The 27,321-nt window shown below is 29.9% G+C and overlaps 1 protein-coding gene across 5 annotated transcripts; it reads right to left on the bottom strand.

Moving 5' to 3' along the window:
• Nucleotides 1-1,432: 1,432 nt before the first annotated feature.
• On the bottom strand, nt 1,433-26,646 carry LOC119615917 (protein vestigial). Of its 5 annotated transcripts, none has more exons than XM_037971955.1 (9): nt 26,535-26,631; nt 25,929-25,949; nt 21,538-22,478; nt 12,801-13,230; nt 10,959-11,222; nt 3,651-3,742; nt 3,351-3,538; nt 3,114-3,187; nt 1,433-1,663 (listed from the first exon to the last, which is right to left on the bottom strand). In XM_037971955.1, the coding sequence occupies exons 3-9, from the start codon at nt 21,631-21,633 to the stop codon at nt 1,614-1,616; spliced, it is 1,194 nt and encodes a 397-aa protein (XP_037827883.1). In that variant the 5' UTR covers nt 21,634-22,478; nt 25,929-25,949; nt 26,535-26,631; the 3' UTR covers nt 1,433-1,613. The 5 variants fall into 5 exon arrangements, with proteins under 5 accessions (XP_037827883.1, XP_037827879.1, XP_037827880.1 ...); XM_037971951.1 differs by lacking the exons at nt 25,929-25,949; nt 26,535-26,631 and adding exons at nt 22,876-23,137; nt 25,773-25,824; XM_037971952.1 differs by lacking the exon at nt 25,929-25,949 and having other exon boundaries at nt 26,474-26,646.
• Nucleotides 26,647-27,321: the final 675 nt, after the last annotated feature.

Raw genomic sequence — 27,321 nt, forward strand, 5'->3', positions numbered from 1 at the left:
AACATTCCATATAGTTATACAGTTTGCCCTTTATGAACGAGTTGCGGGAAATATCGGACTAAATCGATTAACATTGGTTTTTAAAGCAAATTTATCACTAAAGTGTTAAAATTAAATTTTTTCCTTAAATAAGTTATATGGAAATGTTATTTTTGCAAACAGGCAAAACCTTAAAAAGAATATCATGAGAAATAAGATCAGGGATTGAAAATTCAGTATTACTGTATCGCAGTATCTTTTATATATTCAACTATTCTATGTGTGTTAGTTATTATTGTTACATGATCATGAGTTTTCATATTTTTGAGGGACAACTGTGGAATTTGTTCTGCTTTTTTTTTCTCTTGACTACTGTAATGATTGAAATTAAGAAAAATAAAATACGTTTTTAATCGTTCTTATACATCTCTATATATTTATGTATAAACGTTTTCTTGTCTGTATTTAGTATCTGACAATCTCATATATAGTTTTCATTAATTATGCATCTTAAAAAAAAGAAGAAAAATAAAGTAAAATATAAAAAACACCCAGAGATAATAAATAATCAGTCAGGAGTTAGGCGCCTGTGTTAATGATGTTCAAGTCATAACTGAACAATCAAATGGGAATTAGTTCTTTTGGTTTTGGTTTGACTGATTCAATTTGATAAGATGTTTCATTCATTCATTCGTTCCTAATTGGTATAAATGAATAACGGTTGCTTGACGTAAAAAATATAAAAAAGAGATTTCTTTGTTGTTTTTTTGTTTTTTGCCATAAAGGAAAATAAATAGACACACACACACACACAAATGTTTTAATATTTGCGTCATTTTTTATGTTGTTTTCTTTTTATTATTAGAATTATGAAGTTTTGTCTTTTGTTTAATCTTCATATACTATATATACTCGTATATATTATATATATTTTATTTTATTATTTAAAATTAATTAAGGTTTCTTTTTGTTTGTTGTAATTTTAATTTAACTTAGAACTTTAAATTTGTTTTAAAAGTCATACGAGTATAATTATCATTATAATCATCATAACTAAACTAGACTACATACAATACAATTTTAAGCCATTTTTTGCAGGACTTTTTATTTAATTCCTTCTTCTTTTTAATATAAAACTAAACAATTTATTAATTAAATTAAAATTTAACATATATTCATTATTTAATTATTTTTTTTTTGTTTAATTTCGTTTCTTAAATAAATATTTAATACAGAATTTGTGTTTTGTTTTTGGTAGGGGTTGTTGTTGTTGTGTTTTCTTAAATTTTGTAACAGCATTTTGTTTGAAAATAAAAATTGTTTAAAACTGAAAACAACCCATTTATATGAATTTATTTTAAACTAAATCTAAAAAATTGTTGCACATTTTTATTAAATAAATAAATATTTACTTAAGTACAAATCCTTTGAAATACTTAATTTTTTGTTTTCCTTTTAAATTCAAAATGTTTTTATTTTTTATTTATTTCCATTTAACTATTTTTTGTTTTTCTTTTTTTATCCACAAAACCTTTTTGAGTTTGTCAGTTCGTTAGATTTATTCCTGTTTGTCTTTTTGTTGTATTAGGATGTCCTTTTTATCAAGTCAATGCTTGTTTTGTTTTGTATAGTACTTAAAACCAATATAAATCCTTAGAGGACTCTTGAACTTGAGCTTCTAGACCTGAAAATAAAAAAATAGAAATGTTTTTAGTTTTATGTAAATTTGATTAAGAAAGCCTATTTTATAACTAAAATTTAATAAGGGAAAAATATAATTTAAATATTGAAACCATTTAATCTCGAAGTAGAAAGAAGTCTTAATTTTAAAGTTCTGAGAATGGTCTTTCAGAAGTGCAAACATTTTATAAATAAAGTTGTTTTGGCGCTGTTATAAAGTCTCAAAATTGGCGTTTTTTCAGGACACGATATCTCATATCCCAGATGCATCACACTGAAAATCTGAGGTGTGTGTAATCCATAGACAAATCCACAGCCCTTTGCCTTTTCTCAAGTTTAGACCATACTCCCCATACTCAATAAACTACTCCCCAGAATGGCCTATCGACAAGTCCGTAGACTAGACCATAGACTGCTCCATATACTAGTATTAAGACTATTCAACATACTATCCCAAAGACTAATTAACAGACTAGCCCATATTAGGGTTCTATAAATCGACTTTCGAATAATCGAACAATCGACTTTTTGTCGAAAAAAGTCGAAGTCGACTATTTTGTTCCAAAAAAGTGGATAACTCGACTATCGTCTATGAAAAAAGTCGAAAAGTCGACTTTGTAAATAAAAGTCGAAAAGTCGGAAAGTCGAAAAAAGACAAAAAGTCGAAAAGCCGAAAAAAGTCGAAAAGTCGAAGAAAATCGAAAAGTCGGAAAAAGTCGAAAACTCGAAAATAGTAGAAAAAAGTCAAAAATAGTCGAAAATTTAAAAAAAGTGGAAATAAAAGTCAAAAACTCGAAAATAGTCGGAAAAACTCGAAAAAAGTAAAAAAATAGTCCAAAAGTCGACTATTTATAAAATACTAAAAGTCGACTTTTAATTAAATGAAAAAAGTCGAAAAGTCGACTTTAACTAAAGTCGAGTTTTCGTTTCAACTATAGAACCCTAGTACATAGACTAAACAATAGACTAGTCCATAAAAAAACTGCACTAGAAAATATGTATCCCCATTAACATGTACATATTAGGAAACCTTATGTCTGCTAAAAAAAGGCCTTTTAGAAAAAATCTTTACTACATCATTTTATCGAGAGACCTATCAATAAATCAAAATTAAAAAAATTATATGAAATATTTTTTCCAATGAATCAGCAAGTTATCTGATTTTAATTAAGTTTCCAAAAAACAGATATATATCGCAAAACGTCTAAACATTTAAAAGCAAGATTTTTTTATTAAAAAATTGCCACCCTTGTTTAAAGATCAAGTTTAAAATTAAAATTTAAATGTGGTCTATAAAAACCGTACGAACAAAGTTATTGTAACACACAAGGGTCAAAACGTTGTCATGGTAGACGCAGATATTGAAACGTAAAGTATTGTGAAGTAACTTTGGCAACACAACCAAATACACACACGTTTATATAATGAATTGAATATTAAAAAAGGAAACTTACCAGCCATTGTGGGGTAACTGGAATACGCAGCAGCACTTTCTAACGCATGGGCGGTCTGTTGGTCATGATGCAGTCTGCAAAGAAATGAAACGACACAAAACAAAAATGTAATAAAAATACAAACTTACAGATTTAGACAGAACAACTGCTACTGTCTCTGTAACAGTAAAACATACATACATATCTACGAGTATATGCATGTATTTTATGTGTTTTACAGTATTTTAATTTATTTACCTTGAACTGTGGCCATACTGTTGGGGTAAACGCAAGAGACTTCCATATTGCGCCATATTATGATGATAGGCATGAGCATGGGCCGCATGAGCATGAGCAGCATGTGCATAAGTGCCATAGTGAGCCGCTGCATGGGGTACCCAAGGATCTGTTGCATAACCACCATCAGATGAATATAAATCGCTCATCTTGATCAATGAAATTGAAGGAAGCATCAAAAAAAAAAAACATAATTAATTAAATACACTAAAACATAAAGTGTTTACATTGTTAAAATTGGTTTTAAAGTAGAAAAATTACCTGCGGATGTGTTGTTGCCGTTACAGGATGCACATAATTACTATTCCAAAATGAAGGTGGGAAATTACGAGTAGACATTGGTGTGGTTGATTCTATAAAGAAAATAAGAAACAATTATTAAGTGACTTTCCAAATTATACATTTTATTAAGTTATCCAATATAATATTTAAATGTGCACTATAAAATGAGTCATCAGTAAAGTTTAAGAAACTAAATGAAATGTTAAAATCAACAGAGAACGCGCCTGATTAAGAACTAATGCCTTGTAACAGTTGTACCGTTACGTTATGGCTTGTTGCAAAAAACAATCTGCCAACAAGTTTCCCAAAAAAAATCGAAACACCAACCATGTCTCACTTACTTACAGCCACAAGATCACAAATTGTAAGGAAAATTTGCCAACATGTGAAAAGTGTGCCTTTACTAACGAGTACTTAAGAATTTCACGTTTATTTAGCAAAACGCAAACAGAATTTAAATATAAAATGCTCCAGAAATATCAAGGGGACACAAAAAAAAAATTACCACAAATACTACTTATATAACGATATGTATAAATTTTGCAAAATTCACTGTTTCCATTGCTTTAAGTAAGCAGCATTTTTCCTCTATATTGACGAGTAAAGACCAAGTGAGGAGCAGTGTATTAAAGGAATGCGTTTAAGGGCACAAACACACTACATTTATAGCCCTTCTTCCTCCTTTCCATTCCCTATTCATGCCTCTGGTCGCTGCAAATTTATTCAAAATAAATGTAGTAGTTGCTGGCAGACATTGTTTGATATTTTAAATATATTCAAACATAAATACACTCGCACACAAAAATATTTGTATTGTAGTGATGAACGTGCAACTAGAATCGAAATCCAAGAAGCAACAACCAACATCCAAACATTGATGACAACATTCCTCTTAACTTGTTTTCATACAATTTCCATGTGATGTGATATGTTTGTAAAGCATGTGTGTCGTTTTTGAAACGATTGCAGAGTGCATCATCAGAATTAAGAACAACAAAGATCCTTTGGATATATTATGATGAAACTGGATGTGATGGAAGGGGTAACGTCGTCATCAGCATCATCATCTTTGTCATTATATTATTCACATCTTATAGATATCCCTTTGTTTGGGTGTATGTTTGAAAAAAATATTTTGTTTTAGTTTGTTTTTTCTTGAAATATTGAAACTTGTCTTTTAAGTCGAGCCGCTTTTTGGGGAATACTTTAATTTAGGAAGTAATATATAATTAGTTATTAACATAGATTTGGGACCTTCATTTGTGCAATGAGGACTAGTCAATATACATACTAATCCATGGACTAGTTAATGGAATAATTCACAGACTAGTCCATAAACTAGTCAATAGATTAGTTAACAGATAGATTAGTCCATAGAATAGTCAATACGCTAATCATAAGCTAGTCCATAGAATAGTTTATAGACTTATGTCCATCAATATGTCAATATGTTGGTCCATCGACAAGTCAATAGGCTAGTCCATAGACTTGCCAATAGGCTACCTAATAGGTCAATATAATAGTCCAAAGACTAGTCAATAGGCTGATTCATAGGCCAGTTCATATCCAAGTCAATAGGCTAGTCCATAGACAAGTCAATAGGCTGGTCGATATTCTAGTAAATAGGCTAGTTCATAAAATAGTCCATAGGCTAGTTCATAAAATAGTCCATAGAGTATTCAATAGCCTAGTCCATAAACAAATCAATATGCCTTTCCATAGAATAATCAATAGTCCATAGACCTGCCAATAGGCTACCCAATAAACCAGTCAATAGGCTGGTCCATAGACTAGTAAATAGGCTAGTTCATAAAATAGACCAGTCAATAGGTTGCTCCATAGACTAGTCATTCGATTTATCATTCAATTAGTCCTTAAACAAGTCAATAGAATAATCCATAGACTGGTCTTTATTACTAAAGACGATTTAAATCCTTAGCAAATAAAGCTTTTCATACTAACAAGTATTGAAATCTTAGTTTTCAAAAAAAAAATAAACTTAGCACATTTCCCATCTAAGCATTTCTAAATGTTAACTAGCATGTTAAATCAAAACGTGTATCAAATATAAATTGCTATAAAATCAAAGAAATTAAGCAATATTTTTATGATAATAGCGGGTGTTTTAAGGAATTGAGGCAACATTTAAACAATTTATTTGCAATTTATGTGAATTTTATTGCTATTTGTAAGATTGTGCGCCTTATTTAAATGCTTGCTCTTCTTAAATTTAATTGAATAAAACATTTGAATTTTACAAAAAGAAGAAAAAACCAAAGAAATACATTTAGTGGCTGCAAATCATTTTGTGGTTCTAAAGGTGGTTGATGATGCTAATGGGTATGGTGGTAGAAGTCGAGGCTTTAGTGTTGACAATATATAAACATTTGTGTTGTTCTTTTTGTTTGTCTTTGTGTTTAAGTATTTAAATATCTTTTGTTATTTCTTAGCTTTTTAAAATTTTTTTCTACTTTTTTTTTTGTTTCATTGGCATTTTGTAATAAAATGTCGACGGAATGCTAAACACTTGCCAGTTGCTCCGTTCATATGCCAATGGCGAATACCATCACATGCCACTTGGATTCATGGCAGTTTTTAAATGCATTCATTATTCAATTAGCAAACGAAAATAACCAAAATCCAACTAAAAAACTAACAAACAGCCAGCCAGCCAACCCACTAGACAATCGGCCGACCGGCTAGCCAGCCAACCATCCAACTACATTGCATACTTACAAGCAGCTATTTATTCGTTTATTTAAGTATTTTTTTATATTGTTATGTATTTATGTACTATTTAGCAACTATTTTCAAAAGATTCGAACACAAATCGAAAGTACTTACGAGTATAAATCGAGCAACAGAACAAAAAACGATTTAAAAGCCATCACCATTTGCTTTTTTTGGACCAAAAATATCTTAAAGTATACATATGTATATACATACATAGAGATGTAAATTGCATTTAATACAAATGAACACAAGTGAAATACCGACATTTATTAGGGATATTGAACATATCGCGGGCAGGCCATCATAATTTTCTTCTTAAGAAATGAATACAATATTACGGACCCAATAGACATTTTGAGATATTTTCTTTGATTTCTTCATGGACTCCTGGAAACTTTGCTAAGGGCTCCTAGCGTTTTAAAGGCCAATTTAATAGTATATCCTATACTCTCTCTACTACATTCTGAAATTACTTCCTTAGCGGAAGATCTTAACAGAGTTAGATTTTATAATTTCCGTCTAGGGGAGGCTAGTAAAATACTATATATTTATAGTTTTACATACTTATATTACCCCGAACATAAACAATTAAGAATTGTTATATCCCTAACATACCTACGTATGTATATCTATTTATTTATTTGCTATTATTTGACTTTTTTTCAAATTTATTTATTTTGGTACTCTGGGCCACTATGGTACTCTTACATACATACATACATTCATATGTATGTATATGTACAAATAGTTTTTTATCTGTATCTGTAGCATTAAATAAAAAGAAACAATTTAATTAGATGCCGCTTTTAAGATACAATCAAATTCCTTGTGTTCTGCATTTGAACATTCATACCTTTCTATTTTTAAACATTTTTCGAACATTTTTAAACGAAAACCAAAATAATAACAACAACAAATATCAAATCAAATACAAACAAAATTAAATCTAAAAGAACCACAAATTACAAACAATTGCAGTTGTGTAGATAGATTTTTTTTAAAACATTGATTATTGGGCCAAATGATGTAAAGAATTTTTGAAATGAAATAACAAGAACAAAAGTACACAAGTACTTTTGGTATAAAAGGACATTATTTTGTGATATAAATACACATTTACAGATATCTGTTGTATGTATGTTTGATATTTCAATCTACTGCTTAGTTGCAGCAAGGTGGTCTTTTATACATTTTTAAGGTCATTCAAAGATTTTTATCAACATCTCCACATTATCAGATCAGATCTTTACAGTGAGGTGATGACCTTTTCATATGCAGTTATGTTACGTACGATGATATGCAACAGGTGCTTGTTGGTGTGCTAAATAGAGATGTCATTGCATGTACAGTGGAACTGTTATAAAACGAAACGTTATATTTAATTTTCATAAGATCGCTGATGTTTCTTTATAAAACAAGCAATTCGTGAAACGTTTTCAAAATTTTGATATTTTAATAGTAGAAATAGAGGCAACCGCCTCCGGTAAATTAGTGGTTAGTGTTCTACTTAGTCTGGTAGATCGGAGGTGGTTGATAGAAGTTTAGGTGTACATTTTCGGATTTTATGTATGTACATCCTCCTTTCAACTAACTAACTAACTAACTAACTAACTAACTAACTAACTAACTAACTAACTAACTAACTAACTAACTAACTAACTAACTAACTAACTAACTAACTAACTAACTAACTAACTAACTAACTAACTAACTAACTAACTAACTAACTAACTAACTAACTAACTAACTAACTAACTAACTAACTAACTAACTAACTAACTAACTAACTAACTAACTAACTAACTAACTAACTAACTAACTAACTAACTAACTAACTAACTAACTAACTAACTAACTAACTAACTAACTAACTAACTAACTAACTAACTAACTAACTAACTAACTAACTAACTAACTAACTAACTAACTAACTAACTAACTAACTAACTAACTAACTAACTAACTAACTAACTAACTAACTAACTAACTAACTAACTAACTAACTAACTAACTAACTAACTAACTAACTAACTAACTAACTAACTAACTAACTAACTAACTAACTAACTAACTAACTAACTAACTAACTAACTAACTAACTAACTAACTAACTAACTAACTAACTAACTAACAGTATGTACGACTCTTGGAGTATGTTAGGCATACATGGGAGTAGTTAATTATATCGACTAATTAATTGACGATTTCATTAGCATTAAATTGAAAAAAATTATAATTATTTTTTTTTTCATTAGCATTATTTTGTCTAATGGTAATGGTTTTTAATGAAACGATTTCATTAGTAATTATTTAAAAATAAATTTTCATTACCATTATTCAATGGATTTTAAAAATTTTCGAACATTAGTTCGAATTTCGAAATTAATTTCGAATATCCGAACATTATAATGTATTGTCATTAGGTGAAATCATGTATGCCAAATTTCAGCACATTCGGACTAGAAGAACTAGTTTTAACAGCTTTAAAAATTTTTCGAACACGAGTTCAAATTTTCGAAATTTTTTTTTTAGGTTTTATGACACAGAGATTAATTTAAAAACATAAAAAAATTTTCGAAAATAACTTCGAATTTTCGAACTTAATTTCGAATATTCGAACATATTATTGTATTGTCATCAGATGTACTTATGACTGCAAAATTTCAGCCAATTTGGGCTACGGGAGCTGGTTTTAAAAGCTTTCAAACCTCGAATCTTCGAAAAATTTTCCTTATTATATTTTTCGACAATTATAAATACTAATTAAATTCGTTTTTGAAAACTCATTATCAAATTCATTACCATTATCAAAAAATGTTGTAATGAAAAAAATATAATTTTCATTAAATGGTACTTAAAATATTTTTCATTACAATTTTTTCTATAAATGGTAATGAAATTTTAATGCTTAATGAAAAATTCCCATGTATGATGTTAGGTTAGAGGGTGTTAATGGACTTACTTACTATACAGACATCAAGGTGTTTTTGGTGTTATACAATTCTTATTCTTAAATATTTTACTTTAGACGACTGAATATGCTGAACCCAATTTTGCGTTCGTATGTAAATATTTTAAAAGAAAACAAAATGAGTCTTGTGCCAAATGAAAACCCCTAATATTTCAATTCAACCGTTTAAAAGAAAAACTGAAAAATGGCCCCGTATCTATTTGAAAATAATTTGTCACCTAACAGTTCGACTAAAGATATATTCAACTAAATTCATCATTCAAATATTTTAACATTCATTATGGCAGTGTTCACCTGTACCTTACTACTTTCTTGTGTAATTTGTGATCATTAACGGGTTTCATTTTCATTAGATAGACTGCTACTGTTTTTTTCTAAAACAGGTATCTTTAAACCCACTTTTCTTTAAGATCCTTTTTTCAACAAACCGAATAAACAGTTTTGATGTGAGGACATTTTCGGTCGAAATGACGCACGTTTACAAAGTTGTATTTGTAAATTATGTGAACATTGTGTGCGTGACTTTCATGTGTTTTTCGATTTATTTTAATAAAAATTCCTAAATGTCTTTAGAAATAATAAAACGCCTTTATACGTGAATAATAAATACAAAAGTTATGTATAAAATAATAAATAGTTTAAGCAAATGTGAATCAAATTAAACACAAATATGAACCAAATTAATCACATCACAATTAATATACATATGTATATAAAAAAGGAATTGGGTTGGCCTTAATTTGATATATGGCCTCCGGTAGGTTAGTGGTTAGTGTTCTAGACTGGTAGACCGGAGGTGGTGGGTTCGATTCCCACCTGAGGCACTGGTTAAGGAGCGCACAACAGGCCCGATAGAGGCCTAGGTGTATTTCTTCGGATTTGATGTATATACATCCTCCTTTCAAACTAACTAACTAACTAATTTGATATTAAAACAAAAACAATGATGCTATTTCTGTTAATTTTCTAAATGTCAAATCTTTTCATAAATAATTTGTCCATTTTTATTTGTGTAAGCATTAATTACAACGCATACGTACTACGTACATATGTAAAAAAATCATATCAATTTAATTTGAATTATAAAAAGATTCATTAATTAATTCATTCATTCGTTTAAACACTTTCATTATTAAGATGTCTTTGACACTGACAAGCGCAACATTAGGTGCTCATGTTAAATGTCATGTTGACACTTTTTCTTAGAATTACAAAAAACACACACCAAAGTAAGAAAAATAAATACTCTTCTTTTCCAACACTATCACTAATATCTGGGGAGCTCCCTCCCTGATTGTTAATGAGTAAATTATATGTGTAATTTATGTATTTGATTATTTTTTTAATTCTTTTCATAAAGGATTTTTTTGAGATTTAAAAACAACAACAAACATAAAATGAATATGTGTGACATTTACATGACAGCTAAAAAACTTTTGATCTTTTGAAGATGATACATTAATATTTGTATACAAAGTGACATAATTAAGTTGTATGTTTAAAACCCAGGCCAAAGTATCAGCTGTTGGTGGGGAAATAACAAATAAACATATTGGAAACTATTAGATGAACTTGATTCTTACCTTTACTTTCTTTATTATTAAAATTGAGAGCTCGTGAGAAATGTTCATCCACGACACTGGCTGTATCACCGGAATAATTTGTAAAAACGACGCAGGTGGCTGATAAATATTGTGCTCTCCCTTGACCAGCATTTATGCTGGTGGTATCCAAGGGTAATTCCTTCGCTTGGGCACCACCACCTTGATGCATTGAATGATGGCGCGGAGAATCTGGACCCGAGGAACACGACGACTCATTATGATGATGAGCACCCACTAAACGCGCTAGAAATAAATTTAAAAATATTCAAAAAATATATTAGAAAATTTATGGCGAAATAAAAAAAAAAAATATTTCAAGATTTTCTTCATAAATATTTTCAGAATATTCGTAATAAAAATAATTATGATAATAAAAATATGGCATTTTTTTTTTTTTGTTTGCAATAACAATTTAATAATAAATTTTATTTTTCTGTTGCTGCTGCTGCCGTAGTTGCTGTTGACTGTTTGTATCATGAAAGAATTTGTTTGGAATGTGTTCAGGCATGCCACTGCTACATACATACATACAATCTGTAGCAGTCAACTAACTGAGCATACAAACGTACAACACTTCTTATATTCGTCGTCATCGCAGCAGTAAATGTCGTTCATTTGTTGCCGAACTATCTAAAAAATTTGCAAATTAATTAGTGACGCGCGCGTTCGTGCGAAGGAGTTAAGTAAGTAGCCGTTGTCGTTGTTATTGTAGTCGTAGTAGTAACACTATCAACCGCAAAAAATAAACAATGATGTCTACATGCTTTATTAAATAAAACAGCGCCAAAAATCTATGCTTCAAAAAAACTTTATACTTAATTAATTTCCCACTTTAACATTTTAAAATTAAAGAATTTTGAAAGAAATATGAAAATGATCCAACTTCACTCCATCTTTGGTTCCTATTTCAGTAGAGTAATTCTTGAAATTATATGGATCCCCAAGTTATCTGTTATTTTTCATTGTTAATTTTGCCTTTGTTGTCTAATGTTTACAAACTGTTAAAACCAGTCAAATTGACAACACTTACTAAATTCCAGTTTGTTCTATTTATCTCAATATCTGTTACATATTATTATTCCCTGTTACAGTTTTAAATAGAGTAACTTCTAAATGTTCATCTGCTCCCTACTGTGTTTGCTGCTTGTAAGCCACACACATACCCTACTATCTACATAATTACATATCCAAATATACTATTTGTATTTTTTCCATCACTTTTGTTTTCTGCGGTTAAATCGTTAAAAAAAGGAAAAAAAATATATTCATTTATAGCTACTTGTTGTCAGAAATGCTAAACATTTAGATGGACTTCGACACCATATTAAACAAAACGACATTCCACGAATTTCAAACAAGTACTGCTACTTATTTCCACAGCCCGCATCGGCAGTTTGCATCCATTTCTATAAGTGTGCCTCTAAGCCCATCATCATCAATATCCAACGCATGTTTCAGTGGTTGGTTATGAATGTGTATTTTTAACTGTGTTGTGATGGTGATTGAGTGGAGCACACAGATTTGCAAAAATGTTAAAAATTAAATCATATTTGACGAATTGTTGAAAATAGATTTATTTGGGGTTTTGTTTAGCAAAAAAATGTAATTTTAGGAGATATTTTTAAACTTTGATTCGAAATATTTTAAAATTTTTATTAAACAACTTCTCACAGCATCGAAATTTGAAATTTGATATCGAGAATTGATTCTTTCGATATCTCTAAACTAATCCCTGATGAATAAATTACTGTTTAATGTTAAATTCCTTCTAAACGAACGAACATTCGAACAATTTTGGAAATTAGTCGATATTTTACCTACCTTCAGCATCATTTCGTGGTACCGCACCCAGATCTTCTTCTTTGGTATGTGTTCTACTATGTAGAGTATTGCCAATACTACTGCCCATCAGACTTGCACCCGCACTGCCGTGTATAGCTCCTGTAACATTTGAGCCGACAACAACACCGCCCCCACCACCGCCGCCGCCAGCACCCCCACTACTACCGCTGCTGCCCGCACTCAAAGGTAAATTTGCACTTAAACTAGAGGAAGATGAGGCCTGATTTGCTGTTTGTGCTGCGGCTGCCACAACTGCCGCCGCTGTATTGTGAGCAGCTGCCACAGCAGCAGCCGCCGCATTGGCACTCACCGATGGCGGTAATATAGGACTGCAGGGTGAATGTGAACTGCCCGATGCGCTGGACGATGCCAATTGCACACCAGATGACGAATACAAATCTTGATTAAACTGTAAGTAAGAAAACAATAATTTTATTAATTTGTAGGGAAATGTTAAGTATTTCAGAGTAATGTTTTGTTTTATTTTATTTTGAAATTGTTTAAATTTTATTTAAATATTTAAATGGTTCATTAGCACGTTTCGTGTGTTTAAAATAAAAATGCCTTTTAAAGTTAATTGCATGTGACATTTAAGCTAATTTATGAAAATGGAAAAATATCTATAAAGAAAAAATGTCACTTTTATAATTTATAGCTGAAAAGAGTCAAACACACCCGCGCTCTTTCAATCGATCTCTTTTTTATAATTTTACTCTATAAACGAGTAAGCAGCTATTGTGTTTTTGTTTAAACACACATATTGACAAAGATATTAACTAAAACTAAAAGTAAAGGGTCGGGATCGGGGTCTTTGGTGGTATTGAGTTGTAGGGGTTGAGGTCATGTTTACATTTTATATGTTATGCTTGTCATTTGCCTTAAATGCTAGCGTTTGTGTGTGTGTGTGTGTTAAAATAGATAAACAAACCTCTAATAACATTTCATTTTATAATTTTAAATGAATTGTGTAACGCATGCATATCGGCGACTACCGTGCTACTGCTGCCGTTAAACATTTTTTAATTTATGAGCCGCATAGTTTTACGTTTTTGGCATTTGCCGTCGTCAAACTATTAAGTAGTATGTAGGGATGTTGGTTTGGTATTTATTAATACTTTGGTATTTTTGTTACACGTTTCCTAAAAATGCCTTCTTTTAATTTGAGCATAACACTGAAAGCATCATTTAGTTTTTGTTACTAAATTTAACACCTTCTATTTTTAAGTGGAAAACAATAATAATCATAATAATAATAATGGGTTAACCCAAAGTGTTATCGCCCTCTTTAGCTAAGTGGTTATACATATAATACACATTTTATAGTTTGCACTCAACACCCTTCCCTTGGAAACATATGTACATACATACACACTTTCTGGTGTCACCAAAATATTGATTTATTATTTAAGAGTTTTATTATTATCACAGACATAAACATACATACATATTCCTGTATTAGTTTAGGTATGAAATGTTGTCTGCTGGGAATTCTAAGTAATAGTCTTAAATTGTATATTTAAACTTAATGTTAATGTTTTTGTTTAAACAATTTAAAAATCTTCTTATCACGTGCGTTCCACTTCATTATGTTTCCAAGTTAATGATTATCTCTGTATTATTTAAAAATTTTTGTAAACTCATCTTGAAAAATTAAGTTATTTAAAGATTTACCCCCTAATATTTAACTTCTTAACAGCATTAAACTCTTTTTAACTTTATCAAATGTTTTAATTACAGTTTCTTAACATTACATTATGGCCTCCGGTAGGTTAGTGGTTAGTGTTCTAGTCTGGTAGACCGGAGGTGGTGGGTTCGATTCCCACCTGAGGCACTGGTTAAGGAGCGCACAACAGGCCCCATAGAGGCCTAGGTGTATTTCTTCGGATTTGATGTATATACATCCTCCTTTCAAACTAACTAACTAACTAACTAACTAACTAACTAACTAACTAACTAACTAACTAACTAACTAACTAACTAACTAACTAACTAACTAACTAACTAACTAACTAACTAACTAACTAACTAACTAACTAACTAACTAACTAACTAACTAACTAACTAACTAACTAACTAACTAACTAACTAACTAACTAACTAACTAACTAACTAACTAACTAACTAACATTACAACAATAATCATTAAAGCATTGAATAAGTAAGTCGAAAGGAATAGTTACCATCTGAAATATTTAAGTAAATCTCTTATTGCAAAGTAGAGTGCCTCCCGAACCCCCCAAAATCGACTCTGCTTTTAATATGAAGTTGATTTTCGACTTTATAAACATTTTTTTAATTTTCCACTTTTTTAACTTCTTTTTGTATTTTTCACTTTTTTGTCATTCCGTTTGTAACTTCTATAATATAACTTTCGGACCCTATAAAGAATCGATTAAGCTATGTCCTTGTGTCTGTCTGATTGCCTGTATGTTTGTTAAAATCAATTTTCTGAAGATCCCAGATATCTTCGGGACCAAAATCTTTAACAATTCTAAAATAAATAACAACAACAACATGCAGTTTTATAAGATAAATAAGTACTTAGTTTGCTTGTTTAAAAGAACAAAACGGAGAAAGAACAAGTTACGTATAAAGATTGTTATTGTTTTTCAATGTCAGAATCAGAGATGGAAAATTGTGTATTTAATTTTAAAAATTAAATATGGTAATGGGGTGTTATTTGTAACTTTGGTACTTTAACTTGAAGATAGAACGTGAGTAAATGAGAATGATGCTTTTTCGTTCTTCAAAAGGTAATTTTTGAATTTTCTATAATATTAAAAATAAAACTTAAAATAGAACCTATAAAAGGGGACTTTTTGGTACTTTTGCTATCTTCAAAAGGTACTTACCAATCGGCTCAGAATCTCTTTCTGGGTCGATTTAGCTATGTCCCTCAGTGTGACCTTGTAAACCATGTCGCAATTTTCAAGATAATTTTATGAAATTTTGCACATACTCTTCTTTTGACCCAAGGACCTACTGGCCTATTGAAAATCGGTCCATTATTTCGTATACCCCCTATATAACCGTACCCCCCGAATAGGGCTTTTTAGCTCATAAATATGTTAAATGTTCTTGTATCACTTCAAAACTAGACAAAACTTAGTTTTGTAATGATACTGCTAATTTTCGCAATGATTTGACCCTATTCCCCATACAAAGTACACTTCAGAAAATGACTTGATCAAAATTCACTTATAAACACTAATATCACGTAATATTCTGCATAAATAACTGATGTAAACATAAATCCCTATACCAAAATTCATAAGGATAGAACCATATTAACCAATGCCCCCATATATGTAACTCCTCTTTTAGAAAATCCCTTTCTTGTCAACAAATTGTTAAAATATTTCTGAATTAAGGTAAAAATTTATTTACATAATTTATTATAAAAAAAATAATCAGCATTTTTAAGGTAATCACTGGTGAAGGGTATCATATGGTCGGTCATGCCTGACTATAAATTCTTACTCTTTTTTATAATAAAATACGTACTGACTGTTTTTTTTTTAAACATTATGGTGTTTATATAAGATTCGGCATATACGAACATAGAACTCTTGCTTGTTAGTTTAAGAAGTTTAAGTTATCTACTCATAACCCGAAGCATCAAGAAAACACGACCAACCAACCGAATCGACACATGGCAATTTTATCTTTGCTTTAGAACGTTCCGAGTCTTATTCGAGCAAAGATTATCAACTACAGATGTATAAATCGAAAGATTTTCCTCTCTTGCCTTATATTTCAGACTTTACCTCATCCTACTACCCCATATTTGTTTTTGATCGATACAGAACGCTCCCTATGACCATTATTTTTTTTTTAAATTTAGTTTTTATAAAATAATTTAGTTTCACCAAAGAATTATAATAAAAATGTGTATCCCTTTACCAAGCTTCCAACTAACACGCTACTGGACATTCTAAATATTATCCTGTTTATTGGGTAAACTTTTATCTTCTCAAAGAAAAAGATGTGTGAATTTTAGTTTTTTGTCTCGTTTTTCTTATTTTTTCAACAGCTAAAGATTGTCATCTAGTCCATCTAGACTGGTAAACATAAGGTCCTACTAACCTTAACACATACTGATTAAAGAAAAAAAAAGAGCAAAAAACAAATGCGTGATTTATGTCGTGTGATTCTGTTTGGGACTGTTCGAACATTATCGAAATATCAATTCACCTAATAACTTGGCAAACACTTTTTGTTGAGCATTTTTTTAAAGTTTTTGTATTTCTTTAATTTTCATTTCTTTGGGTTTTGTGCGTGTGTGTGTTTTAAGCCCTAAATGTTTAAAATACAAATAATGCTTAAGCACAAAAACGCAGAAAATCAACGAAAAATCAATACAATCGGATCGATTGACTAAAAGTATACAAAAATACGCAAACAAATTCCTTTTGTTGTTTAAACTCTTGAGAGTATGAAGATTTTTGTGACCAAAATCAAAACCAGAAAGAACTTTATACTATGTCTCTGACAAGGCGAAACTTAAAAGAACAATATTATTGTTATAAGAACGGACCACGAACATGGATGGACCATGGACAGGGTGGAGAAAAGAAAATAAAAATTTGTATTTGGTTAAGAGAAGAAGGTTTAAAATACTATTTTGGTTAGTTCAACTTATTTTTTGTGTATGTTTGGTTTAACAAAATAATTGTTTCTTTTTTCCGTTCGTTCGTTTGTCTGTCCGCCCGTATTTTTATTTAGTTGGCCAGTGTATTGTCGGCATCTGTGCTACTGCACTTTTTTTAACTTTTGCAGCAGAGTTTTGGCTTGTCATTTGCTCAGCAAAACAATTTGACTTTATGCTTCGTACCGATCGTGTCTTTCGATAAGAAACAACATTGATTATGTGCTTAAAACAACTGACAGATCAGAAATGCTTACAAAAAACTGTATACCCAAAAAAATTTGAATATACAGACAGACATTCATACATACATATAGTAAATACATTTTACTAGTTGTTTAACACATACATTCAAGTAAAATTCTTTTCTTTTATATTATTTTCTATGACGTTTTTTTGTGGTCTGATCAAATCATACTTTGTTGCATATTAAATAATTGATCATTTATAATAATTTGTTGCTTGAATGAATTCAGTTAGTTAGATAAAATTACAAATATGTACGTATGTCTAAAGAGTACGCATGGTCAAACAAAAATGCTTATTTAAAAAATATAATAAAAAATTTTATGCTTTTATAAATATCTGATCTTAAATTCGAATTATCCAGCATATTTTAAAGATCTTATTTTCCAAGCAAATTACTTTTGGAGTTGGTAATAGTTTCCTTCGGTTTATTTCGAGTTTTCTGAGTGATTACACTATAAGAGTTATTATAGATGGGGTTTCATCTAACGGGTTCAAGATAAATTCTGGGGTACCGCAATGCTCTGTTTTTCCCCTACTCTGTCATTATCACAAACGACCCTCTTTATCAAACTTCTTATTATAAATACTCCTTCGCCCATGACAGCAATATCTGCCATTCATATTCGTTAAAAGATTGTCCCCATCCTTTGAAGATAGGGACAATGAGGCAAATCATGAACGAATCCCTCAACCATGACTTAGTAACAATCTCTGGATGAGAGCTAATAGAGTCGATTTCAACGCCCGTAAGACTCAATGTTGCTTCTTAAGGAATCAGAAACTCCTTAATGCGATCAAAAACATACCCATTTGGGGTCGATTGGCCCGTGAATCGCACAACACATTACAGGGAAAATTCATTCTTCAGACGAACCGTCCGTCTGACAGACTTCCCGAGCTATCCGCGCCATTTTAAATATAAAAATATTTAAATCAATTGTCCACAAACACTACTTCCTCTATTTTCCCTCCCACAACCAATTTACCTAGTTCCAACACAATACACTGCATGAAGAGTAAAATTTACGTAAAATTCCTGCTTTTAATTTTGGCATTATCTATGCAGAAATGTCTAAAACGGTAATATTGATATCGGAATTTATACTTCATTTGAAAGCTTGTTCATCAACGAAAGGAGCAAATCGATCTCGAATTTAAAACAAAGTGCAATACAACCGAAATCGAAGTTAATATATGCCAAGTGTTTAATCTATAACGATAAAATTACAACACTATCTACGAATAAAACAACTGATCACTACTTAGTAATATGTAGCAGTAATAGTAAGATTAAACACATATAAATATATAAGTGTTACCTTTGAAATTTTCGATAACTTAAAGGTCAGTCAGTCATTGGTGACAAGTAGTTTTTAAAACCATGTTTTCAAATATTTTCTCAATATAAAGTTAGTTTCTTTGTTAAAGTTTTGCAATAAAAGTTCTCACGGTGACGATCGTAAATATGTCTGTCTATTCTACCTGTAGATCGCGATATAACAAACAAAAATCCTTAAAAGTGTTTGGTTCAGTTCGATTAAGTTTTGTTGTCGATGTTGTTGCTGTTATCCATATAGTAGTAGAAGTTCTTGTCATGTTGTTGTTTTGTTTGCCCTTAAAAAGTGTCGCATAAATACAAAGGAATTCTTATGTCTTAAGGCCCCAATTATACAAGGCCGCGGCATTAAACAAAAATTGATCTTTTTTTAAACTCAAAACCAAATACGTCAAACAAGCACCTTTGCATAACCAATGAACGTTCATACATACGCATGTGCATGGAAAGCACCAGCAGCCGAACGAGAACCATCATCATCATAATGTGATAACAGTCAAACAACTCCTGCAATGAAACCCACCATCGACACACCAACAGCCATACATACATACAAACATCCAAATATATTGTATGTTTGTTTATAAATAAACAAGAGTCTTCAGTAGAAAATTTTAAAATTGCTATTGCTTGTTTTCGTTTTTAGCAAACTTTTTTATTTTTACTGCAAAATAAAAATTTAAGAAAAAAAACCTGAAATCGCTTTGCAAACAAAATAACAAAACGTTGTCGTTTGTAGTTGGTATCATGTTTTGGTAATTTATAGTCTTTGCCGCCATTAGTTTGTTTCTTTCTTGTTGAGAATTTAGCCACCAAAACAGCCCGCCAACCGGCCAACAAATGAAGAAGCATGAGTCAGCTCAAAGAAACGGCGAAAAATCATTGAACATTTATTGTTTTTTGGAAAACAAAACAAAAGCATTGAGTTGATTTTTGTTTTGTTCTTGTTGTATTGGCTTGAATTGAATTGAATCGTTCGTAGTCCATCCAAACCTTTCAAGTTGAAGTAAATTTAGTCAAGAGGAAAATTTGTCATTTCAAACAATGACGTAGTTGTTGTAGTTTTATTTGTGGGAAAAGAGAGGTGTGTAGGGAGTAGTTGAATTAAAAAATATTTATTTTTTAATTATAAATTGTTTAGGACATACTATTTAGAACTCAATGGACCTTTTACTCTTTCCACCATCAATGGACCTTTTACTCTTATTACAAAATGGTAGGTACAAGAATCAGATATTCAATTTAAAGGATCTTATAAATGTTTCCATTAGAGCTTTAAAAGTTATGTTAAGATTATAAATAGTTAATAAATTCGACCCATAATGGTAAGATAAGAGCTTCAGAACTTCAGAAATAGTTCAAATTAAAACTAGACAATTTTCCAAAAAACATAAAAAATATACATACATATTTAAAAAATGGTTAGTTAGATTCGCGAAAAAATTATATTTAAAAAATAACTAATTTCATTCATAAATAGACTATCTAATATCGGCACTGATCCGATCTGACCAATTTTCAATAAAAATTTTTCTTATGATCTGAAAATGTTTTGGAAAATGTAATTTTCTTAAGTCCTCTTCTCTGGGACCTACTTTGTCAACTACTATATGTAGTATATATTCATAGATCAATTTTAGTAAAATACGTGTTTCTAAACAACAAAATACTTCAATGGAAGTGTGTGTGTACAACACGCCTTTGGAAAAATGGTGAGGCAAATTAGAGTGATGTTGTCGGAGGAGGCTTCAAGCAATCTCAACGTTTAAATGTTGACGGTTCCGACTTTGAAGAACAACAAGACCATCATAAGTACCTAATTACAATTATGGTGGAGGAGGTGGGCGACAATATTGCCAAGCTATCGAACACCAAAAAACGTTTAACTGGTGGACAGAGGAAGAATATTGGGTTAAGCTTAGGAAATTCCGAAGGGTAAATCAGACTTTTGAGATCCCTATGAGTTGAATACTGAAAATAGGTCTAAGAAGAAAACGAGCTCCCCGTTCTCTAATATACTTTCAAAGTCATATCATACTTCTCTCAAAGGGCTTTCAGCCCAGAATTCTGCGAGAAATGAAGAACAAAGCCAAGTAAGATATTGAGAATTCAAGAACATCTGTTAAATCCAGACGCTGAAAGAGAAAAAATGCGACCATCTATACTAATATTGTCAAGATATTGGGAAGTATGTTAAGTATTTGACGCTTGTACCAGCGATTTTGTTAGATATTTGTTGAAAGTCTATTCGTATTTAACCAGCTATACCGATGATTTTGGACTAAAATTTAAAATTCTGGAGGTTTTTTAACACTTTGATTTCTACTAGGCCAAAATTCAAATTATACGGTGCGGCCCTAGAAAAACGTTCCTTTCTTTAAAACTTATGAGGTCTTCGAACGATATTTAACACTTCAAAATGGGTTAAATTTCAAAAAATCGTACGTTTAATTTAATAATTACAAAAAAAATGTTATACTTACTCTTTCATATTGATAAAATGAACGACTTGGTCCAGCACGGCCATATAAATATGGATAATAAGCACCGTACATAACTTCAGGGCAGGATACTGCCATTGTAGGCTCTCTAAACGAGGCGCAAAATTCTGATGTTTTTTCTTTATTTTTGGAATATCAGAAGAAAACACGTTGTCTTTCTGTCTACCTTGAAGTTCTGCCTGCCTGCTTGCCTGTCTGTCAGTTTGTATCCTTAATAAATTCTATTCTCAAAAGAATTGTTAGTTAATCTAGATGCGATGTGATGTGATCAAATCTCTAAACTGGATGTTGTTGGTGTTGACGTTGTTAAGATTTGTTGCTGTTGTTGGTCTATTAAACAGTTGTTGAGAAAATTAAAAGAAAAAAACACACAAACTTGTTCATCAATTTAACAATTAATTTAATGCAACAAAAAAAAACAATCGCTACTACCAACAGCAACAAAGACTTTTGCAATGTTGATTGTTGTAACTCTGGAAACACTTGTTTGTTTATTTTGTTGTTGATGTTTTTTTTTCTTTATTATTATTTGAGTTTTGGAATCTTCTTCGGTTTCTTGTTGTTGTGGTGTGTATTTTCTTTTATATATTTTTTAATTTTCACTTAACTCTCATGCAATTATGGCAATAATTTTATGTTTTTGTTTTATTTTATTTAATTTTCTTTTTTTTCTTATTTATTTTGTTACAAGCGTGTAACTCTTCTTGTAGTTGTACTCGCAGCAGTTTAAATTCTAGGAAAGAAATCCATCCATCGTTCCGTTTGTTGTTACATTTACATACGATGTTGCATGTATCTATAGATATCTTTCCTACTTTATGTTTAAATGTTTTTTTTTTTTTTTTTTTGTTATGTTTTCTGTTTTAACTCTTTTTTTAATAGTTTTTTTATTGTTTCAAATATTTACAATAGCACCATTATCACTGTAATTGCAATCGTAATCATTATTATCATCATTATCATTAACACTAAAATAACTAAAAACAATAACTGGCAAAGTTAGTTAGTAACTGCCAGCAACTAGTTATTAGTTGGATCTGTTGGGATGGATTATTTTAGAAATATTTCTTTTTTTTTTTTGTTTTCTTCACGAGTATCTACTGTTTTATTATTTTATAAATATAATTTCATAGCAATTCAAACGTTTTCCATTTATTCGTGTTTAAATGAAACAATTGTAATTGTTGCTGTAATTATACTTTTGTATAAATGGTTAAAAATACTTTGTATCTACTATAAATATATAAATTATAATTCAATGCTGACGATAATGACGATGATAATGATGACGATTATGTGAATTAACTTTCATTCATGTACAAGTTAATGCCAACCAGCAGCAGCCACAACAACAATGGCAATCCATAAGTTGTGCTGCAAAAAACATTCATTATTGCACTCGCACTTGGTAAAACTTCTCATTCCGTTCGTCATATATTTATAATTATATATATATTTTTAACCGGGTACTTTTAATTCACAGTTTCCTAAACACTTCTTTTATATGATTACATATTTTCTTTTATTTCTTGTAATTTATTTTCATTCTTAATACGATCTTTCATATTGACTTGTTATAGATCTGTAAGTAAAGAAAAATAATTTTGGTTAATTGTTTTATCACTTAAATAAAGTTTATGTAAAATGGGAATAAATAATAAACTTAAGTTTAAGAGAAATCAAAAATTTTAAAGTTTTTATGACGATCCAATGTTATGGAACATGTTTGGTCTAAAGCTATGCAGTAAACAAATTAACATTTTTCCTATATAAATATATGTATGTCTTTAGCCTATATTTGGATCCTACATACGATATATGAAACATCTGAGACTCTGCTGCTTCTATATAATGTCGTTAATATCAAGAAAATTCGCTTCCGGTCATCTATAATGGGAATCAGGTATGTGATGAAATTCGATTTTTAAAACATTTCGATTTGAAACCGTTCGGATTCCATCACATAACAGAATTTTGAAAACGTTTTCGACTTTTGGAATATTTTATATTAAAACTCTGCGGCTATACACCATATTTTACATCCTCCCACAAACCCCGATATCGTTGCTAAATTAACGTTTTTAAATGACATTTAAACACTTTCCGAGCAAGGAATTTTCAAATATTTTGTTTCAAAACTTTTTAACGGTTCATATTATTTTGTTTCAAATAGTCTTGGAAAATAGTTATGACAATTTAATTTATCTCCGTTGTAGACGTCATACGGACAAACAATTTGTTCTAATTTGTTTTCTGTTTGATTGATTTTCCAATACAATCTTCACCGATCAAAAATGTTTCGTCTTTAATGGATCCATAATCGGCATGGAAAATTCAGTACTTTTTGGTAACTAGAATACCCCCAAGACATTTTAAATGCCTTGTGTGTTATATTAGTAGTCGACTAATTTATGGACTAATACATTGACTAAACAAGATAATGGTGTAAAAGCTATACAGCTGACCAGTCCACAGACTAGTCAATATATTGGAGTATAGAATAGTATAGAAATTAGTCTAGAGATTCGTCAATAGACCAGTCGAAACTAGTTAATAATCTAGTACAAAGGATAAAAACAATTTTAGTACTTTTTAATCGTTAAGAAGTACTTTTTTGAAAAAAATAGATTTTCCATTCCTGATCCACAATATATAATTTATGGAGTTAATTGTATTACTATGTATTAGTTTTTGTTAGATAGTAGCTCGTACAATAAATTACAAACAAATTAAAAACTATTTGCATCAAATAACAGAAATTTGAACAAACATAGAACATGGGTGAGAGAATTCTTACATCGACGCCTCCAAGCTTAAACATTCTAAGTTGAACAAGTAAAGGCTCAGTTCTGCATACATCGTAATCGGTGCCGAAAACGAAATTTCATATATTTGTGTCGAAAAAAGTTTTTTTTGTCACAAATGTATAAAATGTTTTCGGTGCCGATTACGGTGTATTCGGAAACCTGCCTTAAGAGTGCTACGTTCGACTGTGCCGAATCTTATATACCCTTCACCATACTAAACTAAAATATATACTAAACGTTGTTGTTTCCAGCGGTTTACTGTTTATTATAAACAAGCAAACACAACGTACACATAAACAAGCACAATCTGAACATTGTTGTTGTAAAAAATACTAATTTTTCGACGAAATTTTCAGAGGTTGTCTAAGATTTTTGCTTATATCTACGTTATTTATGAACCGATTTTGCGACTCCGCTATCTATAAAATCCAGAATATATGTATATACATTATAGGGTCGAAAAATTATATTGTAGAAATTACAAACGGAATGACAAACTTATATATACTCTTCTCACGAAGGTGAAGGGTGTAAGAAGTCAGCTTTAAACTCTTAAAGTGGTGTATGCTATGTACCTTTGATCGGATCCATATATCTGAAACATATTTTCACATTTAAAATGTAAAAACTAATTTTAAATCTTTTGGAAAAAGCTTTCAAAGTTTAAAATTATACAATGTAGATTTATAAAGTCTCAACAGATTGGAGGATTTGAAATTTTGACAGTATTTCATTTGGATAATGTTCAAAGTTCTATAAAACGTTTTAGTTTGGAGTCATAGATATTATGAAATATGTGGGCTTTGCCAAATATACATATGTATGTGATTTTCTTTAAGAAATCAAATAGAAATATGTTTATAGGTTAAAAAACTAGATAGAAATTTAAAAAGTACAAATATTTTAACTCATTCTAAGGCCGTTGAAATAATCTCTTTAATCTTAAATGTTGAATTTAGATTTTTAGCATATATTTTTTTTCATAAATTTAGTTTGTTATTTGGATAATAATTTAATTTAATTTAATTTATAAAATTGAGTTTAATTGTCGAATTTGTTGACAATGGAAAAATATTGGTTTGAACAAAAAATCTTCCATTTTGACTAATGTTCATTTGATTTATAGCGTCGGAAAATTTTAGTGCGAACATTTTAGTTGATACAACTAAATACAATGATATTTTATAAGATATGCCTTTGAAATAAAAGTTCTACTTTGTAAATCTAACAAAAGTAAGAATTTTTTAATTTTTAAATTTTTTATTTTTTTAAATTTACAATAAAAATTAATAATTAAAAAATATATATATTTTTATTTTATTTAAGTATAATTTATATAAATTAATTTGTTTATATAGATACATATGTATGTATGTATGTATATGTTTACCACAAACAATAATAACTTACCGTTTAATAAAACAGCTAATCCAAATTGTAATTTATAGTTAATCCATAAATTCTAATGGTATTTAAGTTGAATTAATTAATTATTTATGCAAAATTAAGAAAATCAACTTTTTTACTTGAAAATATTTTTATGTAATATTTTATTTTTCTAAATACCTTTTTACACATAATGAATCACTTTAAAAAACTTAAGGAATTCATTAAAATATTCACAAAAGATGAAGAAAACAAATAAAAACAAATTTAAATTCTCACGTGAATATTTGAGATTTTTTTCGAAATTTTATTATTTCACAAATATCGCGGAAATTGTAGAATGCGAAAATATACATATGTATGTATGTATGTATGTATGTATGTATGTATGTATGTATGTATGTACATGTGAACGAGTGAGAGATTAAGTGAATTGTATGTATGTGAGGGAGCGTGTGTGCTTCAAGTAAATTACGTATGTATGTATGTATGTGAGCACATTTATATATTTAATTTTATATAAAATAGTAATATATTTTTTTTTAGCAAATTCCAAATAAATGTTTCACTTTTGTTTTAAACAACATTTATAAAATAATTCCAATTTTACATGATCCACGGCGGTCACGACGATCGCATTGTTTGAATATGAACATGCGAGTTATTATCGCGTTTTTGCTATTTGCTATCGATCACTATTAATTAGTTAATATTTCTTTTCTTACACTCTATTTTTCCATTTCACTAATAATAGTTCCAGAACTAGTTTTATTTTTGTTTCCTTACGTTAACCGTACGAATATGAAATATTTGTTATTTGAATTTAAATAATTCAAATTAATCGACTGCAACAATCCGTCCGTACTAAGAAACGTGCGCATTCGCTGTATTTTAACAATCAACTGCCTAATACAACATAGAAATATTTACGCCACTTCCATGTTACTGCAAATTAAAATCAAAGCACATGAGATGCTCATAAAGTCAATACCATCAATTTGCTCTTTCATAAACATGCATTAGAAAGAGATAAATATATGTAATGGAGTGATGGTTCATTTTGATTGGTTGTTTTGTTTACATGGGGTTTTGTATGTTCCTTATATGTGTGCGTATGTGTGTGTAGTGAGTGTTTAAATTTTATTTAGTACCTCCTTTTCTCTTCTGTTTGCACATAACTATTGTTTTCAGTTTGTGTGTTTGTTCTTGACAGCATTTGTTTGTCTCTCTTTTTAGTGTTATTAAGAACTTCCTTCCTTTTCCTACATTATTTTTAAAATGGTGTGACTTTTATTTCCGTTGCATAGTTCTCTTATTGTTGTTGTTAGTGTCGTGTATTAAGAACTTGTTCTGTTTTGTGTGTTTTTTGTTTTTGTATGATAAACATCAATGTTTTTTTTTTGTTTAAATACACACTTATGTATACATATAGTACATCCATTTAATACATATGTACATACATTTGTACATATTATGTATGTAAAACATCTATACGTAGTAAAGTTTTTAATTTTTGTTTTCTACACTGACTGAGGATTTCTTTTCTTTTTTTTTCTCTTCCATTTTCCTATTG

This window comes from Lucilia sericata, unplaced genomic scaffold (genome assembly GCF_015586225.1).
Source record: "Lucilia sericata isolate MDLA Ls3-8-SP2 unplaced genomic scaffold, ASM1558622v1 Contig000048F_arrow, whole genome shotgun sequence".
Taxonomy (NCBI): Eukaryota; Metazoa; Arthropoda; class Insecta; order Diptera; family Calliphoridae; genus Lucilia; species Lucilia sericata.

Excerpts from the sequence above, each read along its gene's own strand:
- LOC119615917 (XM_037971952.1), bottom strand. The coding sequence starts at position 21,633 with ATGGCAGTATCCTGCCCTGAAGTTATGTACGGTGCTTATTATCCATAT. Across the intron at positions 11,223-12,800 it reads ACCACGAAATGATGCTGAAG|CGCGTTTAGTGGGTGCTCAT; the intron begins GTAGGTAAAATA and ends ATTTATTTCTAG. Across the intron at positions 3,188-3,350 it reads CAGTATGGCCACAGTTCAAG|ACTGCATCATGACCAACAGA; the intron begins GTAAATAAATTA and ends ATTTCTTTGCAG.